The sequence below is a fragment of the Varanus komodoensis genome, unplaced genomic scaffold, assembly GCF_004798865.1.
Source record: "Varanus komodoensis strain SLA01 unplaced genomic scaffold, ASM479886v1 scaffold10, whole genome shotgun sequence".
Taxonomy (NCBI): Eukaryota; Metazoa; Chordata; class Lepidosauria; order Squamata; family Varanidae; genus Varanus; species Varanus komodoensis.
Genome location: NW_025335269.1, coordinates 15,705,655 through 15,726,136, shown reverse-complemented (window position 1 = coordinate 15,726,136; position 20,482 = coordinate 15,705,655). Strand labels below are relative to the sequence as shown.

Sequence of the window (20,482 nt, the reverse complement as noted above, 5' to 3'; positions counted from 1 at the left end):
TTCCATTGCCTCCTCACAATGCCATCCGGCAGAGCTCTTTCGGGTGATATAGGGGCTAGTACATCCGGACCCAAAGAAAGATCTCATGCCACCCTCGGAGGCCCGCTGTTACAACTTCGCCAAGCATTTCAGGGAGAAAATCGCTCAGATTCATCACGAGCTAGACTCAACTAGTGAATCAGATTCTTCTGGGGAGGTGCCAATGTTGCCGTCTGGTCCAAAATTGATGGATGAGTTTCAATTGTTGCGGCCTGATGATGTGGACAAGTACGTCCTACCACCTGCTTATTGGACCCTTGCCCATCTTGGCTACTTAAGAAAGCCAAGGACAGGATTGGGACCTGGATCCTGGAAATTGTCACCTCCTATCTAAGGGACGGCTGGGTACCTGCCCCTTTATAGGAGGTGGTAGTCTGGCCATTCCTAAAGAAGGCATTCCTGGATCCAGAGGTGGCTGCCAATTATAGACCGGTGGCCAACATCCCGTTCTTGGGCAAGGTGTTAGAGCGGGTGGTGGCGGGACAACTCCAAGCACTCTTGGGTGAAACTGATTATCTGGACCCATTTCAGTCCGGCTTCAGACCCGGGTACAGTACTGAATCTGCCTTGGTCGCCCTGTATGATGACCTGTGCAGGGAGAAAGACAGGGGGAGTGCACCCCTGTTGGTTCTCCTGGACCTCTCAGCGGCTTTCGATACCATCGATCATGGTATCCTTCTGGATAGGCTTGCAGGATTGGGAGTTGGAGGCACCGCTTTGCAGTGGTTCTGCTCCTATCTCAATGGCCGGTTCCAGAAGGTGGTGCTGGAGGACTGTGGCTCTGCACCATGGCAGCTATGCCATGGAGTTCCTCAGGGGTCTATTTTGTCCCCCTTGCTATTCCACATCTACATGAAACTGCTGGGAGAGGTCATTAGGAGGTGTGGGCTGCGGAATCCTCAGTACGCTGATGATACCCAGCTCTACCTCTCGTTCTCAACTAATCCAGGTGAGGCAGTGGCTGTACTGAACCGTTGCCTGGCCGAGGTAATGGGCTGAATGAGGGCCAATAAACTGAAGCTCAATCCAGACAAGACGGAGGTCCTGTTGGTAAGTGGGTCGGGCTTCAGGATGGGGGACCTGGGCCTTGTTTTGAATGGGGTACTCCCTCTTAGGGACAGCGTTCGCAGCTTGGGAGCGCTCCTCGACCCAGAGCTGTCATTAGAAGCTCAAGTAACAGCGGTGGTGAGGAGCCCTTTCCTTCAGCTTTGGCTGATCCATCAGCTGTGTCCCTACCTGGAGAACAATTGCCTGGCGACTGTGACACATGCATTGGTAACTTCCCGATTAGAGTTCTGTAACGTGCTTTACTTGGGGCTGCCCTTGAAGACGGTCCGGATACTTCAGATGGTACAAAATAATGCTGCCAGGTTGCTGACAGGGACTGGGCGTTGTTCTCATATAACCCCAGTCCTCCATCAGCTTCACTGGCTCCCCATTGAAGTCCAGGCCCAATTCAAGGTGTTGGTTATGACCTATAAAGCCCTCAACAGCTTGGGTCCTGGTTATCTAAAGGAGCACTTGCATCCATATATGCCCTCCAACCCCCTGAGATCGGCGGGGGAGGCCCTTCTCCGGGAGCCCTCTGTGAAGGATATTAGGAGGGTGAGCTCCCAGAGGAGGGCCTTCTCTGCAGTGGCGCCCCACCTATGGAATGCGCTCCCCAAAGAGGTCCACCTGGTGCCATCGTTATTTGTTTTTCGGCGTCAGGCCAAGACCTTTTTATTTAAATAATTTTTTAATTGTTAATTGTTGTTTTTATTTACTGGTTTTATACTATTGATGAGATGCTCCGGATTTTTAAGGTTTATTCTATGTTTGTTTGTTCTGCTTTGTAAGCCGCCCCGAGGCTTTCTGCGATGGGGGTGGCATAAAAATGCTATAATAAATAAATAAATCACCACCATTACCATGTGAAATTGGAACCTCTAAAACTGTACAACCTTTCAGCTCCTTGCCTGCAAAGTCATCTGGAAGATCCCATAGCATTCTGGAGTCTAAAGAATGGGGGAACCGATGTGGACAGGGAATGGGAAATCCCCTTGAAACAGGCAGAAGGAGCTTTGTGCTACTTTGGATCCAGGCCATTGATTCTTTGTAATTATAGGTTAGTGTTCATCACTTTAGTTGCATGGATAGTTTCTTGGTGATATTTCATCGTACCAAAGTCTTTAATTTCCATTTCCCATGATCTGAAACTTCAGATGCTTCTGAATATAATGTGTGTATGCATGTGTGTGCATTTGTATTTTAAAATACAAAATTGATTATTTGGATTCCACCAAACCCTTTTAAATACTGAAACCTGGATTGTGTGAGGATGGGTAGTCGAATGGTCCCACCACTTGTGCCAGATAGTGTTGTGAGTTGGGCTTCCTCTTCTTGCCCTTAGGCTCCAAAACACCAGGCAGTCTCTTTGCAAAGCAGATCTTTATTGGCACTTCACAGCCACAAGTCAAAGCAACTCTAAAAGCCCTCTAATGAGTTTGGAAGCTTAGCCTGTGCTGATGTCAAGAAAGATGAACCCAAGCTAGAGACTTCTCCCCAAGTAAATTTGTGGGCTCCACCATTAGGTTGGTTCTTACAGGTGAAGGGCTAGCCAGTGAGACCCACACATGCCTTCTAACTAGGTAGCTCACCTCTCCTGATGACTCATTATGGGACCAGGGATTGGGCAAGGCAATAGCTCTTCCTCCTTCCCTTTTTTGAATCCCCCCCCCCCCCAGTTGCTTCCAAAACACTGCAGGTCATCCTGGGAACCTGTGAGCAGGAACCCTGAGGGTGCTTCAAAGGCCTCTGCCTAGTTTCCCAAAAGTCCCACCTCCACTTTCTCTAGGTCCCGTTCTTCAGAATCTCAGCCATGCTGACTCTGGGATACCAGATAAGAGTGGTGGTCGGCTTTACTCATTATACATGGGAAGCTGCACCGAGACAGATTGTTGGCTGCGTTTTTTCCAGTATTTTGGATTGGGCTCTTTCTGATCTCTGTGAGAATATATCAGTGACTGGATCTGGAACTTTTTAGATGCAATGTGTATCAGTGAGCAATGCTCCCTCTTGAGTCAACCTTCTGATTTCAGTATTTGTTTCTAGCTTGATGCCATCCCCTTAAAATTCCAGAAATCCCAGGAAACCTCACCTTTATTCGTGTCTGCTAGGCAGCTTGAAGAATGGGATTTTGGTGCTTTGCAATCACAACTGGACCCCTCCCCCCCATGCACGCACACACAAGTACAAGACTGTGAAACAAGCTGTATCATGAAGAGAACGGGTGGCACAAAATTACAAATGCTTAAAAACACCCCAGCAACACCAATCTGTAGACGCGTGCTCATGTATTCATCTTGTTTTGTTCACTGTTAAAATTTCCCTACAAATTCCTGCTCTTATGCATTCCATTTGAAAGCAAACCTGGAATTGTACACTTGTCTTCAAATGAATGTGGCATTTGAAAGTGGGCGGGGGGGGGGGGGGACATCTGTAGCTGGCTTTCTTCCTTTGCAGAATTTTTCAGCCATGCATAATCCCATTTCCTGGCACTTGAGGAAGATTAGTTGGATTAACAAGATACTATCTGCTGTCACTACCTATGGAAAAGTAACCTACTAAGGATCATAATGGTATTTGATATATCACACAGCTTTTACAGCCATCACGAGGTGTAACTGCAAGGGCCAGTTCTAAAGCAGGCTTCCTTTCAAGTCCCACAGGGCCCCTTCTAGGCTTGTAATAATTGCTGGTGGTCATGGCCAACCCTGCAGATGTCTTTTACAGTGTCTCACTGGTGACCAGAAGTCACTTCGTCAAAGTGACAAATGAATTGTACATGTAGCTTTTTCACTCCTTCAGTCCGTGTGTGATGTCAGCTTTGCTTACTTGTCAAAAAGCAAGTTAGTTGTTTTTTTTTTTTTAACATCCTGCATAGCTAAGGTGAAGGGTAGGAGGGGAAGGCAGCAAAGAAAGCACAATCTTGTTGAATTACTTTTAGTCAACATTTACTGCTCATTCCTGAATGTTTTGTTTGTCAAATGTAGAAAGAGGAATGGGACTTACTTTCTCAAAGTGATTCTGGCCCTTCACTTTTTAAGATTTCTCAAAAAACTTAAGATTATCCTCTTAGAGATAGTACAAGACAGTCCTATAAGTAAATCCATTCCAGGTAACAAATGACTTGCGTGAATTCTGGCTCCCTAATGGATGCAGGAATAGACTTATTTGTAATTGTAAAGATAGTGAGCCAACTGGGAGTTGAATACTGATCTAGAACTGAGGGAATTTAGCAGCACAGGCCTGACTTCCAAGGCTCTGTGTGGGCATGGCTGTGGAGGAGGTTGAAAGCTCTCTCGGTTGTGGCTGCATGTAAAAAGGATGGAAAAAAGTGACTCTGCTCCATCCCATTGAAGCCATTTTCTCTTATTGACTTTGGGATGGTTAAGAATATGTTTGACATCTTCATAATCATGTCTGTAATACTCAGATGCTTCCATTGTATGTAGCTGGAAACCGTGTAGGCTTCATTGTGGAGGGGCAATGGGATCAAACTGATTCATATATTAAATAACCCGTGATCCGCCAGCCTGTGTGTTGTCTTTTTAAATGTGCACCCTCCAGTCAATCTGATGGTGGGTTGCTACATGATATGTAACCCTGGACACTCTGAGGCATTTGTAGGTTAAACAGCACAAGCTATACAGAACAACTAGGCATGAGTTGCTTTTGGTTCACCCTTAGGGATGGCCTAAAATCATCTTAAATTAAATAATTATAGTGTTATGGCTCTGGGTTCTGTGCACTGAGTCTACAAACGTGTGGAAGTTAGGATTAAATTGTGATCCCATGCATGGTTTCTGACCACATGGAGAGGGCTGTTGTGAAACTAATGATGCAGTTATAATCCTTGTGCCTAGGTTTTTTTTTAAATCAATGTTCTGTTTGCGACCTTTACCCACCTAACCTTTCATGAATTTTCTAATGGATACATGAAAGACTTTGCTCTGATTCCACTGGAATCTACACCAGAAGCTACTGACTCTTCAGCTTTCTTCACCTGTGTCATTTTGGTGCTTAACAGTATCAGTGTCTAATGCTAAGTGAAAACATGATTCGAAAAATAGCAATGTTAACATTTTCCTTTTAAAACTTTTAATAAGACTTGCAGTTACTCACTTTGCTAATAATTCCATGCCTTCTCAGGATATATTTGTTTTGTTTTGTTTGCTAAATTTATATCTCACCTTTTCTCCAAAGAACACAAGGTGGCATATATGATCTTCGCTCTCTCCATTTAATCCTCACATCAAGCTTCTCAGATAGGTTAAGTGGAGTCAGCAACTGCCACAAAGTTATCCACTGAGCTTCATGGCTAAGAGGGGAGTAAAATTCAGATCTTATGAGTCCTGCACCAACATACTGACCGAGAGACCACACTAGCTTTTGGTCATCATCTAACATTTTAAATTCAAAGCTTCATAGAAGTGTTCTGCTCCTGCAAATCCCATTGAAGTGAACAAGACTCATTGTGGCACTGCAATGACATGGTTGGTCTGCCAGTTATTTTCCGGATACAGTTGGTTAACAGAACAGTAGTAACCACAGTTGTGGATTGCTTTGGTTCCTGGGTTAATTAAGTCTGCCACATTTGTCATAGATAAACAGCGTGAATGGAAGCAATCATGACGTAGGCCGGAACTGCTGCCAACATTAAAGTACATAGAAAGGTGTGGGAGTTTCTCCATGCTGCCATTGCATTAGGAGTACTGTTAATCCACAGATGTTTTGTGAAAGCAAACTGATTTAAAAACAAAAACACAGAATGGCAGTTTCCAGGAAGAAGCCCATGGAGAATGCCATGAGAATTATATAATTTAGGCTTGCAGAGCAGTTGCAAGATGACCAACAGTGTGATTTTTTAAAAGGCTGCTGCTGGAGAATGGGAAGTGTGTGCATGCCTGTTAGCATCTGAATATAAATAAGTGTGTGTGTGTGTGTGTGCGCGCGCGCGAGAGAGAGATTTCTCTTCCTAACTCATTTCAAAAGTAAAAATAATCCAACTATATATTTGAAAATTTGCATTCATTACTGTCACATGGCTAAGCCTTGTGCAAAGCAAAATATCAAGAATCTTCCTGTTGCCCTCTCTTGAGGCTACATAGAAGTTTCAGATTTAAAGAAACTTAAAATTAATAGTTTTGCAAAGCTTGCAAGAGTTTTTGCTTTATCTGATAGGCTTGCATTTCTTGCTTATAATTGGCACAATTGCCATTCTTCCAGATGTGGTACTAAAGCAATAAGCAGTTTGTGACTTTTAGATATGAAAATGATCAGAACGAAAGGGCACTGCTGTAAAAGTGGTAGATATAACCCAAAAGGTTTAGGAAATTAGGTCATCTTAAAAAACTGTAGTATATTGGTTAAAATGTAGGTTTTGCAGGCCTGTATGTATCTTGAGTTTTTCAGGAGAACTTACACACCACACTTACAACTTTGTTTACATAGGTCGGCCAGGGTTATTTTCTCTTGTAATATTTGCTACTACCCAGCACAAGCAAGATCAGAGAAGAAAATAAAACCAGGGTCAGCCCTTACTCTAGTTGCAAGTACATTAAAGCAGCACTGTCTGGAGGCCTCTTGTTTAGATAATTTTGTAATAGAAAACAGATTGTGCTGGTTTCTTTGGGCTACTATTTTTATTTTGCTTTGGCTTTTTCAAGCTCTTTGGACAGGTTTTCACAATTTATGCAAAGGCAACAAAGAACCTCCTTGACATGCTTTTTCTTATGTTTAAATTTGTGGTATTATTTATATTTTGCTAAAACATTTTAGCATTTCAAATGAGAAGGGGTATTACAAAAGAAGAGATAAAAAAGAAGAATGCCTTATAGAAGGTGTAAAAGAAGATGTAAAAAAGAAGAAAGGACACCATGCTTTTATCTGTCCTGCCTCTCTCATTTTAGAACTTTAGGTAATACAAAAAAGAAAAATGCACTCCCTGTAGCTGCTTGCGGCGTCTGTCATACTCTTAGGAATACAGTATCATGAGAACACTGTAGTTTGATGATGTATTAGGGTCATATATCTCTAGAAGATCGTTTCTTTAAAGGATATGAGCAGTAAAAGACATGATTCTGGCCAGACAGATCAGCAGGGGATTTTGCTTTCTTTTTTCTTTTTCTTTAATCTAACCCTGTTTTTGTGTCATACAGAACAGAATTTCTTCATGGGATATGACTTGTTGCAAAATAAGCTGGGAGGCCCAGTGGGCTTTGTAAACCCTTTTGAAACTGAACAGCTTCAAGGGCCGCTTTGTTCAGAGTTTTTAGTACAGGCTCTGGCCACAAGGAAGTCCAACAAGGCAATATTTGTCATGGCCCAACTCTCCAGTGTATAGACCGTCTAAGCAGACCTTTGATATGCAGGCAAAATGGAGAGAGAAAAGAAAATCACAATCAAGACAGCTGCAGCGGATGCAGTAGGGTGAAATTCAATGCTAGATGCAGGAAAATATTCAAATTAATTTGATTTCTTTCCTTGATAAAATATTGTAATGCTAAAAAAAATTCTGGTATATATTCAGGTTGCTCTTAATGAGGACTTGTTAAATCCATTCTTTCTGTGTTTTCTGTTGTCTTTCATTCCATTGGGCACTCATTGATGAAAGTGGATTTTGTGTACACATTTGTACAAATTTGTATTTGCATAAATCCCCACTTCCAAAACTGTGCAAATCCATCTCAATTTAGCATTTTAACATGTTATTGTTTGTATTTTTCTATTACCAGATTTGCATATTGGATAAAATTGGATTCAGAGAAATTCAATTAGATTGGATTGGATTCATACTGGATTCAGAAAAATTCAAAATCATTGGAGTCTGCAACAGATTTCACTGACATCCCTTCTCTTAGCTGAGAATGATGGCTCTTTTTCTGCAGGTTCTCATGTCTAGACCAGGTCAGACAACGTTGTCCTTGTACAGGTACCTGTACCTGACAACAGCCAATCTACATACCAGAAAAGAGGTCTTCTTTTAAATTAATGAGGCTTGTAGGTTTCATCTGGACACAGTGCCAGCAGTAGCACAAGCAAAGAACCATATATTAAGATGGGCACCTTGAACTTAAGATATGCTCAAGGTGATACCAGTTTTGTTTTTATGAAGCTCTTCAGTATGTAGCCTACAGAGGTCTGATTCTTGGAATTTTGGATGCCGCAATAAGTTTTTGTTATTTTGAAGGGGGACCTCTACTCCACAAACCTAAATAAGTCCAATAGTGAGTCTTTCTGGAGATGTTTGGAATAGTAGTTCTGTGAAGTGTCAACATGTTCACCAAATGTCAGTTTCCAAGATTCTTTGAGGGAAATGACAGCAGTTAAAATCCTATCAATCTCACATACAGTTGTTGTGTATGTGCATCTTGGCGTGTGGGAGAATAAACAGAAATGTAATCAGCACCACCTTTTTAATTGCCTAAAGACAAGGCTCACTAATTGATGGTTGACAACACAATGCAGCTACTTTGGGGTAAGTAGAATGTTAGCTAGGTTGACTGAGACCTCACAGATGACATTAAGGATAGGTGGGTGTGTTTGGTGCTGCTGGAAAAGTGTAATAAATGTAATATATTAAGGATGCTGAAAAACTGAATGAAACTGGAGCCCAGGGAGTAGATCATCCAGCTCTGCTGCAATAGAATTGTCCTACGTTCTGGTGTAACTGCTTTGGTTGCCTGTTGCATGGAGGCGACAGCTGTGTACTTACTCTTCAGTGCTCAAATAAAATTTGTAACTGATTTTTCAATTTTTGAATATGGAAGGATCCATGCCTAGCTATTAATCTACACATGTTCATAAATGGTGGTGGTGGTGGGAAACCCAGCTGAAAAAAAATTCTGGTGTGAAACCGACTAAAGCTGTTTACTCACTGATGTGTCAGACAAGGGGAAACCAGCTGCAGTTAAGAAAACAGAGTGAAGCAGAATTGCTGGTCCTTGCAGTGTAGCATTCCTTTGCTTCCATAATGTGTATACAGCTTTCTGGCAACCAATGATCCCTGAATCTAAAGACTGATGTTTTGAATTTTAAATAGAGTTGGCTAGAATAGCTGCCCGCATCCTAGGATGATGCCCTGCCAGTCTTGTATAAAACAGCATCACCTTTTAAAGGAGCTGTATTGTTGCCAGTTCTAATCTTCTCAGGACTCTGGTTCTGATTGCCTGTTCCCTTGCATATTAATTGTTATACATGAAATTTATCCCTGTTTCAGGAAGCTCACACCAGTGAATTATCACCCTCAGCTGTTCTTGAACTTCATAATGATTAGATTTCCTAAAAGAGGGAATGGTGTTCCTATGCATTGCCATTTATTTATTTGATTTATATCCCACCTTTCCACAGAAAAAGTGTTCCATGAAGCCATATTGATAAAACCTAGATTAAATAAGCTTACACTGCAGCCAAATCAATTGTAGTGGTGTGTAGTTAAAGGTCAATCTGTGTATGCATATATTTACACTTATGTACATACACAAACATGCAGAAAGCTAGGGGAATCCCCATGCTGCTTTATAAAGTCTATTTAAAGCTGTCGATTTAATTTGGTGGGTCCCATTCCATTAAAGCATTGCATTTTAATAGGGAAGTGGATCTCTCAGCATAGGGGAGTACATGCTTGTGCGCGCGCGCGCGCTCTCTCTCTCTCTCTCTCTCTCTCTCAAACAGAGAGAGGGAGAGGGAGGGAGAGTTCTATAGAACTAGGGCAGTGCCCTGCTGACAGGAAAACTCAGATTTGCAACTGAGCACAGGAGAAAATTTGTTTAAGCATCAGGCACACTGTAGGAAGTGATTGTTTGGCCTTTAGGGAGTGGTGTGAACTGCTCAGTGGTAGAATGAAAATTTTCAGGGAAATGTAAGGTCTTTGTGCAAGCTCTAGCCTTTGCCTTTATTAATGTCTCCTTTGGGTCAAAGCAGAATGCCAAAGGGAATAATGGATGCTGGGAGAGATCCCTCATAGATGGATCTGCAAGGCCAACCACCTTCTTTTTCAAGCACCAATGCCCTGCTGCTCTGGGCACTGTCATGCTTTCAACTTGTAAGATTTGGGACTGTTTTTGACATTGACAGAGGAGTGCTTCTGGAATGGTTCCAACTGAATGTTATTCTGGAATTGAAAACTTTCTGGAATAGATGAGAAAAATGGATGGGAAAAATCCTGTAGGTACCGAGGACCATGGCAAAATGGCCTTCCTGATGTAAGAAGAGTCACAAGCATAAATGAAAGGAACTTTTTAGTGCATAACATACTTTCAGGTATTGACAGCACTTACAAAGAACATATGAGGTAGATTTACTTCTGTGCAGGTCTGATGGGGAACAGTGTTCATTCTTAACTGGAACTTACATATGCATATATATATATTGATAAGTCCCACCTAGGTGACCCATTAGGGGTCCTAATCATGTACAAACGTCTGCATAAAAACCCAGGCTCCTATAAAGTGTTTTATGAGCTCTGTGTGTGTTGTGAGTCTGATGATTGCTCCTATGCCCTTCTGCATGTAAAATACGCACACTAGGATTCTTCGGGAAACCAACCATGCCCAATCTTTGTTGCTATTCAGAATGTTGAGTGTTTATCACAGAAGCTAAATTAAGTATTTTCCAGATTTATTGAAATGGCTCAGGGTAAATATTTTTAAAGCTGCATGGCACTGAAAATACCATACAGAGCAGCTGAAAACATTTTTGTTGTTAGGAGAAAAAGAAAATACAACCAAAATGAAACATTGGAAGTGAAATTAGCGTCTTGAGGATTTGCATCTGCACTAGCAGTACAGCTTGTTTCCCTTCTGCACCTGACAATCAGACTTGAGGCTCGGAACACAGTGTCAGGTTATTCTAGATTGCTTCCCATATTCCCATAAGAAAGTGCAGCTCCTGTTCCAAGCCACATGCATTTTGAAGAAAGCAGTTCTTACAGTGGTTGCTTCTCTCTCTCTCTTTCTTTTAGCTGAGACGCAATAGGGAATCCTGTAGGAATTTTGGCAGCTGACCTAAAACTGTGGTTTGGAATAGGTCCCATTCTAGGTCTCTGCCAAACATTTTAGATTAAAAAAAACCTTTTCATGTTGGCATTTTATTTTACTGTACCATATGAGTTAAGGATTTTTCGTTCTGATATGATTTGTCATTATAATATGAAGGGGGGAGGTTATGCACAGAGCTGTGTGACAGTAGGTAAAATACAGGCTGTGTTTTGGGGATGAATATGTTTTTGGTGAGGTCGACTTCAAGAACAGGCAACATTGAAGTCAAGCCCCTGTTTGGTTTGTCTTCCTTTACATAACATTTATTTTCCCAGAAACAGCAGTTTAATTTCAGGAACGTGTTAGAGAAATTCAATTTGTAATAGGCAAAAGAAATGAACTTCTAAGAAAATGATCAGATACCTTTTGTTCATTGTATATATCAAAGCCAGTTACTGGCCTCTGTTGTCACATCCTAGGGTTGGTATCTAGCCTAACCAAGAAATAACAGGAATAAGCTTAGGTCTCGGGGTTCCCATCACGTTCTATGAAAATTGTTAAGATCAGTGGGAAAGGACAAAAACTAGTTTTCCTGTAAGAAAAGGCAGTCAGCCAAACTAAGCCACAGGTTTAATATATGTAGCAGCTTTACTTTTTAGCATGGTGTTTGGCTCCAACCCCCTGGCCCCTCCCGGTACTGGAATGCAACCCCTGAAAGCTTTTCTGAAAAAGAATGTGACCCAGAGACTGAAAGTGTTTAACACACCTGTTCTAGAAAAAGGTCCAAATCTCTGTGCATCTCAAGAGAAACGGTCTCAGTTGATTCTCCCAAATAACACTACATTCCTTATTTTAAGACAGGTCTTGTGTTTCCAGGATGAACCTTGAATGTCTGGCCATCTAGTCACTGGGCATTTGCATTAGATATAGTCTTTGTTGTCGTCTCTTCCGCCTCCTCCTTCATGGATTTTACTCCATGAGAAATGCCGTCTCACTCATCCAACTCTCAGCCACCTAGCAGAATATGGGGGGGGGGGCTCTCGCACAGGTCAAAGTGAAATGAATAGGAGCTTCTCAAGAGTGCAGTAGGACTGTGTTTCAGCTTCTGTTAGCCTCTGAGGGTCTTGCACAGGAGAACATTCTGGTGTGCTGGGTTTTTGTTTAAACAGTCCTGTCCCTATCCGTCGTCTGACTCTTATGGCCTTTTTCTGTCTTCAAGCATGAGCGTTAAATTAAAATACATACACACACACTCAGAGAGGGAGAGAAAGGGAGAGAGAGGGTGTGTGTGTGTGTGTGGATATATACACCATCTGTTTAAAATAACTGTTGTGCATGACTATAATTACATATTATTTATTATGAATCTTGGGATCCTATTATGGATTTTGCCTGACTCCTAGGTTTATGATTTATAAAATGGTTTATGTATTTATGAGCAATGTGTCTCTTCTGTACTTGCTCACTGATGCCAAAAGTACATGGCTGTCCTTTTTTAACAAAAAAGGGAGAAAATCCTCTACTCAGTGCTTTGTAAAAGGTTGGCTTCTGAATGTTGCAGTCGGAACTAGCTTGCTTGCTTTGCAGCAACACTTTTGAGATATCTGTGAGCTTTCAACAACTTCTGAAACACTTTGTTGACAGTATATATGGAGATTTGGCAGCCTCCAAGATTCTCTTCATTCTTGTCCTATTGGCTTCTTTTATGGCCTGGTTGGGAGAAGTACTGAAATGTTGTGTTTTATGGTTAAGGTGCAACCTACTTGGAAGAAACTTAATTGCTGTTTAAAGCTTAATTAATCTAATTGCTTTTCTCCCTTGCCTGTCTCCCTGCTGCAGAATACAGGGTACAAGAAAACAGATTTAACTAGATGAGGGACATGAGTTTAGAATGACATTCTGGGTAAAGCTTAAAACGAGAATCCAAAAGAATGTCCCTGGTTTGATAAGGTTTTGTCTCCTTATCCCTACAATCTATATAGGGCCTTGGAGAGCTGGCTTTCACAGCTTTTGGCTACAGTAGACAAAACAATGATTTACCAACTCTACTTAATCTGAAAGGGCAACAGAAAAAGAGTGGTGGGTAGAATGATATATGGAGAAATATCTTCTTCCTTCACATCAAGTTTTACTGTTCATGACTTGTCTGAAGATACAGCCTATATGGTATGAATCATGTTAGACCATAACACTTTTCAAAGGGTATTCTGGAATGGTTTAAGGGTCATATCTAGCTGAAGCAGAAAGCAGGCATGACTCCAAAGGTTTCAGTGGAATTACACATGCTTGTTTTAAGAGATGAATATTCAGCAGATCTTTTGAAGTATAGAATAGGTAATGCAATATCTTCCTTGAGCCAACTGTGTGTTGGCAGGGAATCGTGCAAGTTTTCAACCTGTATGGACCTCTTCATCAGGCAGACTGGAAAGGTACAGGGTTTTTGTTTTTTAGCTGTATTATAAAGCAATGCTCTATTACGTTTGGAACTCTGACAAGTCATTTTGGCTAGCAAGAGAAAGTTAGTATGGTGGGGGGGTTTTGAACCACAGAGTTATATATAAGATTTTATACTATACAGGGCTTTTCCTTATGTTCCTTATGTTATCTTCAGTAGCTATAGTCCACTGTCAAGGGGAAGTGACTAAAATGCGTGTCTGAAACATGGAAGGAGAAACTGGATTGGCTGTGGATGAGCTGGGGTGAAAGCAGATGGTTTGCAGGCGGGTAACTGAGTGAGATGGACAATTGAGTGAAGCTTGAGAAGGATCAGGAACAGCTTTGCAAAAGAAATAGGCTTTGAGAGAGACTTGAACAATCTTTTTCAAACAGGAAATGATAGTTCTGCTTCAGAAGTTGTCTTCTGGGGTTGGGATCAGAAAATTCAGGGATGTCTACCATCCACTGGAGAGAATTCCCTGGATGGGACCAACCCTGGATCAATCCAGGTGTTCTTCCTTCAACTGTGAGGAGGAAGGCAGCACACATTTGCTACTCCTGCCATTGTCACTGCTCTGCTGCTGATACATTGATGGGATGCGGTGAAGGAGAAGTTGGCTCTACAAACTCATGGGTCTATTTATTTCTAAAACCTATTAGTAAAGCAAACAGATCTCAGGGCATTGTACAATGCGGTCAATAAAATAAAATAAAAAAATCTATCTGCAGCCACTCAAAAGCAACCAATCAAATCAGGCTAAAATAAAAGAGGAATTCCTGGAATTGCCATTGGTAGTTCAAAGCATCCAAATGATACTGTTTCCTAAGCTTCCCTCCCATGTTTTTCCATGATTTGTGGAGATGTTTTTGGCAATCAAAACACAGTTGGAGCTCCAGCCTGTCCATTGTGGATAGGCAAAGCATTCTTAAGGCATTCCAGGGCTCCTGTGCCTTTAAATTGAACACCATAAATAACATTGTTGGGCCACTTAAAAAAAAGACAGCACAAATCAAAGCAAATCTGTAATTAAAGACTCCACCCCCACCCCTGGTAACAGAAACTGAGATGGGGCAATTCACAGAGAGGGGTAATTATTCACTAACCTCCCAGCTGGAAGCAAACTGGGCTGAACCTGCAAGCAACAAACATTTATTTGAAGTTGCCTGGGACTTGTGCCAACTGGAACTTACTTCTGACTAGAGATTATAGAGGGATTTTGACTATGGGGAAAGGGCATTGCTAATTAATGTAAATGCCCTATTACATGCTGTATGGAACCTCTGTTTTAATTCCAGTCCTAGCTAATTGTGGGAAATCGATGCCATAGCAGTGCCAAAGTTGCTTAGTGTGGAAACCTGGCAACTCTAGTCACTAAAAGATCTTGTTGACTGACAATTAAGGGCACAATCCCATGCAAATTGAGAGAGAATAGAAGGCCTACAACTCCCAGCATCTGTCTGGGGCATGCTGGGAGTTGTAGGCCTTTTTTCTCTGCAGACTTGCATAGGATTGTGCCTTAGATGCTGTGTGCTAGGCCAAAGGTTCAGTTCCCCTGTATGCAAAGAGGGGTAGCTTTTATGTGTCTCATTCATTTATTTTTAGATATTAGAAAGGAAGAAACCACAACCGAAAAATAGGCTTAATGTTTTTCTGCAATTTAATCTTGAATGCCTCCAACAGTGGGTCTTTGATGCTTGCTATGAATCTTCCTGCACTTTGAAATATTTCCCCCTTTCCTTTCTTCTTTCAGGCGTGGTGCTCTGTTGGAGTTTAGTATTTTATGCGGAAAGCAGAATTTGGCCATGAGATCCTTTAGCCTGTTTCCTCCGTGAATAGTCTGTCCTGCATTGAGCTAATTCAGAAATGCTAGGAAGCTCTACATATGAGCAAATGTCCATGTAACTCAGATTTATGACTAAGTGTTTGCAACTGTAGTGTAACACAGCCAGAAGAACACATGAGTGAATCATTTTGACAACAGACACTATTCTGACAGCAGCTGATCCTCAGTTTGCGAATTTAAATTCTTTCTGCTCATACTTTATAGCCAGTGCAGTTGAAATAATTGCAGATTTGGCTTGGTGAGGGGATAATGAATCATATTTTATAATAAAACAGACATGGATGGCAGAAGGAATAAGACGGAGTATAATAGTTGGGAGGAGTTTTTCCCCCCCACAAAACAAAACAGCCACACATTCAGGAGGCTCACACATAGTAAAAATGTTGAGTTATCTTTCAGAAGTACCTTGACCAAAGCTGTAGAAAACAAAGAAAAGGTGCTTCGAGCCTCTTCAGTACTTAGTTTTATGATTGGCTTCCCTGTTTCTCCTTTGATTCTTTCCCTTTTGGGGTCTCTAATTATGCCATATGATCTCCTAAGGTGCACAGTGGCATCTGCCAAATGGCTCCTGTGTCATGTAATGGACCAACGAAACCAGTAATTACAGCAAAGGCTCCTCAGCATGCTATGTTTAAGGAAGGAATTTCCAGTAGTAAAGTTTTATTTCTAAAAATAAATGATGGCAGACTAGGCTGGGTAAGAGTGGCAGGGGAGGCTTACAAATCTGAAGATGCTCTTCATCGCTTTTGTTATTTATGAGCACAGTTGTTACCATCCCTTCCCTCTGCCCTTGGGCTTTCTTTATTGAAACAATGCTGGAATCACATGAGAAAACAGCTTGCATGCTTCTGCAGTAACTTGGATTTGGGATTAGGTTGTGGAGAGAAGAACATTCCTAGGGTGCTTAAAAGAAGAGAACCAAATGAAGTGAAGCACATGTAAATAGGACATAATGCTAAACCACAGTTCATTGTATGAGATTGAGCTGCAGCAAGCTTTCAGCTTGTTCTCTCCTTCTCTGGTGAGTTGCAAGGAGGTGCTCAGAAACATTTGTTTTGGTTTTAGAGTAATTGCTGCTCAGTGTGTCACTTCAACACAAGCAAACTGTGGTTAATCTTAACTTTGTTTAGCTGAAATAAGCCAAGTTCAAGTCATAGTTGGAGTTGAGATTATGCACAGTTTAGGTTTTACAGGACAGGCTAAAATTGAGGCTTATCAAAACCAGAAGTGGAACCTTTCCATCCTCTCCTTCCAGCCACACTGGAAGAGGGAAAAACCGAGAAACCCTTCTAATAACTCTAACCCATGTCTTAGCATGATGTTCAAATACAGTTAATAAAGAATAAACTTAGTTCTCTGCTATTGAAATCAGTGTATATATTGTTTATTTCTCTCTCTCACATGCACACACAATTTCTATCCAACCCTTCAGCATTACTGTTCCCCATGCTGCATGGATTGGGCCCTGGGTTCGATCTCTCTCTCTCTCTCTCTCTCTCTCTCTCTCTCTCTCTCTCTCTCTCTCTCTCTGCTATATTGGCCCAAGAGCCCCCTAAGCAGATTATTTATATATTTTTTATTTTTCTTAGATAATAAAATATTATTTTTATTTTTTTAAGAACGGAATTCATTGAAGCTACCCTTGGCTTTATTTGGTTAAGAAGTTTAGGCTTGCATTTTTTAAAAAAGTAACTGTAATATGTAGACCTGTTGAACAGTCATGGCTAAATATTTTTGTTCGCACAAGGAAGTCCTGGACCAGGTATTCTAAAAGTTCCAGCTACAGTTTACACAAATATTATCATTTCTACAGTATACCAAAAAGTAACATTAGCATGAAACGAGTCACATGTTTCCTTTGGCATGACTTTATCTAGGTTTACTCTCTCTTTAAAAGTTGCCATTACTCCCCCTTTCTCCCCCATTTTTCAACCACCCTCTGCTGCATATGTGTCACAAGGGAAAACTGTGTATGTTTGTATGGAGGGGTAATAATGCCCTCTCTGTATCCCTGGTATCTCTTGTCAAGCAGGGGGGGAATTTCCAAATCTGACTTCATAGTATACTTCCTTAGTGGCAGAAAATGGGAGACTGATACCAGATTTCTGCTTTTGGCTTTCTTTCCACAGAACAAAGAAGTGACATGCAAAAGAGAGAAGTGTCCAGTGCTTTCGAAGGAGTGTGCTCTCGTCATTAAGCAAAGAGGAACGTGCTGTGAGCGATGCAAAGGTGCCGTGGTCTTCATACTTAACTTCCATTTGTACTAAAACTAATTTTATTTCAGTGGTGGAATGAAGGTCACAGTATTTGTCATCAGAAACACCCACCCACATGCCTTAAGCCCATCCAGTTGAGTTGTTCAGTTATTTTGCTTTTAATTAACAGGAGATGCAAAACTGTAGCAGCAAATGATGAGTACCTTCCTCACTGTTATAGTACTGTAAAATGTGACTTTGTTGTGCTGGTTGGTTTGTTATCAAGCTGGATTTATGTCAGTGGTGTGAATTTTTCAAGTCCTTTATTTGCTTCAGAAAAAAAATCACTTCGTAAGTTCATTTGTAAAAATTAATGTATGCCATTTGCAAATACAATATTAGGCAAATTTGGCATTTTCAAAATCAGAAGTAATGTTTTTCATACCTAGCAAGTATGTCAGAGAACATGTATATTATACATGCACATTATGTGTGTGTGTGTGTGTGTGTGTGTGTGTGTGTGTGTGTGTAAAATGGAACTAATTAATATTGAATGCAGAAATGAAGGTGCTTCAGTAGCCTTAGTGGAAGAGAGTTGAACACTGTTGGAAGAGTTGAGTGGTGTCAGCAAATCACACTAATTCTTTAGATTTTCAGTACCTTTGTAAGGGAGGTACATGCTATTATTAGTAGTAAAGTCTTCTAGTTCAGTACTGTATAACAGTACAATTTTCTACATAATAAACATGACAGGTTCTTCATATCCTCCTTAAATAATGGTGCAAATCTTATCACTATGAGCAGAACTAAATTATATGTTCAGTGAATACTGGCTAGAAGAATCTGCATTTTAATAGCATTATTTTAAAGTAAGCATATAAATCCCCAGTCTGGACTGGGATCACAGCACATAGATAGGAAGTGTTAAACCTCCCCACCCAACTTTCCTTTCCCATTATGGTCCTTTGCATTACAGTTATTTTCCTTCTTTTTTAAAAAAGTTAGGCTGTGCTAGATGCTGTGCAATTAACATTGTCTAGCTTAGCCCTAAAACATACCCATTTACAGTTCAATACAGCATTTTACAACCTCAAAGGAGGTTTGTTCCCAAATAGGATTGCTCTTAAGTCCAGAAACCATGGCAGACGTGGGCCTGTGGGAGGAATAATTGACATCGACTCTGTGATGTGCTATAATTCCTTACATCTTCCTTTCCGGTTTTCTCCGCTGTTCTTTTAACACTTGACTTCTACCCATTGTTTCCTATATTACCTCTCTGTTACAATTCCTTTGGCTGACTTGTTCCAGTTTGAGCACACAACAACAATCTTATCCAACCTGCTTTTTTCCATGTGACTTCAGTCAGAGAAGCATAGGAAGCTGCCTGGAAAGGCAAGCAAGCAAAAATGTTGTAGCTTTATCAGCAGCCTTAGACCTCAGCTAATGAAAACCTTCCATTAATGTACTATAAAGGGTTCACTTAAACAAGATTAGTCCTGCAACCTGTTTTTTTCAGTACAAGAACTCAGACCCTTGTGTAAGAGCATGTGAAATGATTTTAAAAGAGTTGCTTAAGCATGTGGAGAGTGAAATGTGCCTTGTGATGGAGCAACCACAACCAGCCCAAACATATCTGACATGTCAGTGAAAAGGTTTCCAGTTGCAAAACCTGACTTCTAGAGAGTTGTTCGCTTCACCAGGCTGCATTTCCAGAAATAGGGACTTTGACATTGGATCCAGATTGTATTGTACTTATGTCCCCTTAAAACCAGTGTAATTTAGTCATTGTGATTTAAGTCTCATTACTTCCCATGGGAACTAAATGGAACTAACTTAGTCCAGATGTAGTCCATGGTGCTAAACTACTTTTTTTTAACTAAAGGCAAAATCTTGTGCCTATTTGGAGAGGGGAAAACAACTGCAACTGCAGCATACTGCCAGTTACAAGCCATTTCTGTCTAAACGTGTAGGATCGCATCCTAAGAAAATCTTTAAGTAAATCTTCACCTGGTTCTAAAGAAAGCACCTCATGCATGTTGTCTCTTTTCTTCTGTAGTTGTAGCAGTAGAGCAAAAATGTCTATTCACTCATTTATTCAGTATATTTAATCAAAACATATGAGATCACAGATTGCAATAGAAATGGTTTTGGCAGCCTCTCATTTAGTTGGACGGAGATATGTCATTTTAATTTGGGTCTGTCTCCATCTATAACAATATGTATTTGCTTTCAGAATAAGTGTTTGTTATTAGTGGAATGGAGATGGATAAGGTATATTTATGAAAACTGTAAGCTATACTCTGTTCCTCGTCCTAATATACACTTCCTATTGATGTCAATAAGAGTGCAGGCAGAGATCACTTTCTTGCACTATAGAAGTAGCTATTTGGAAGTAGTCAGTTACCTACTCCAGTCCCCCTGTTTGGCAGGGTTTCTTAGATCTTTATTCCAAGTTTCTCTCCAGGGATAAATACCATAGTGGCTCAAGTGGCGGGCAGTTTAGGAAGAACACAGCTCTCCTGTACTTTTTATGTGATTTTATTCAACCTGCAGTTGCTTGATAATTGCTCAAAAATGCAAGACATTATGCCACTAACATCAACTACTAGTCACTTCCTTTCCCCAAAGGAAAGCTAGGGACTTAAATCATAGAGTTGGAAGTGACTTCCAAGATCATCTAATCCAACCCACTAACATAGTAAATGCGCTTCTACAGTATCATGGATAGATAATACTTAAAAATCTCTAACAAAGGAGAATGCAGTATTTTCCAAAGCCAACCGTTTCACAGTTCAGCAGCTTGCACCACCAGTTTAGTCAACAACCTGTGCCTTATAATTTGATCCTACTGGTCAACAGAACAACAGAAACAATTTGGTTCTATTTTCTGTTTCTGTGTATATGTGTGTGCATATACATGTGATGGATATATATTTTTTCTTCTGTT

General features: G+C 40.9%; 1 protein-coding gene across 1 annotated transcript in view; it reads left to right on the top strand.

Annotated features, from left to right (window-relative positions):
- Nucleotides 1-20,482, top strand: part of BMPER (BMP binding endothelial regulator) — a 187,664-nt gene that overhangs the window by 12,795 nt on the left and 154,387 nt on the right. Inside the window, exon 3 of the mRNA XM_044419150.1 lies at nucleotides 17,470-17,569. Coding sequence (XP_044275085.1) covers nucleotides 17,470-17,569 — 100 coding nt within the window. The remainder of the gene's footprint in view (nucleotides 1-17,469; nucleotides 17,570-20,482) is intronic.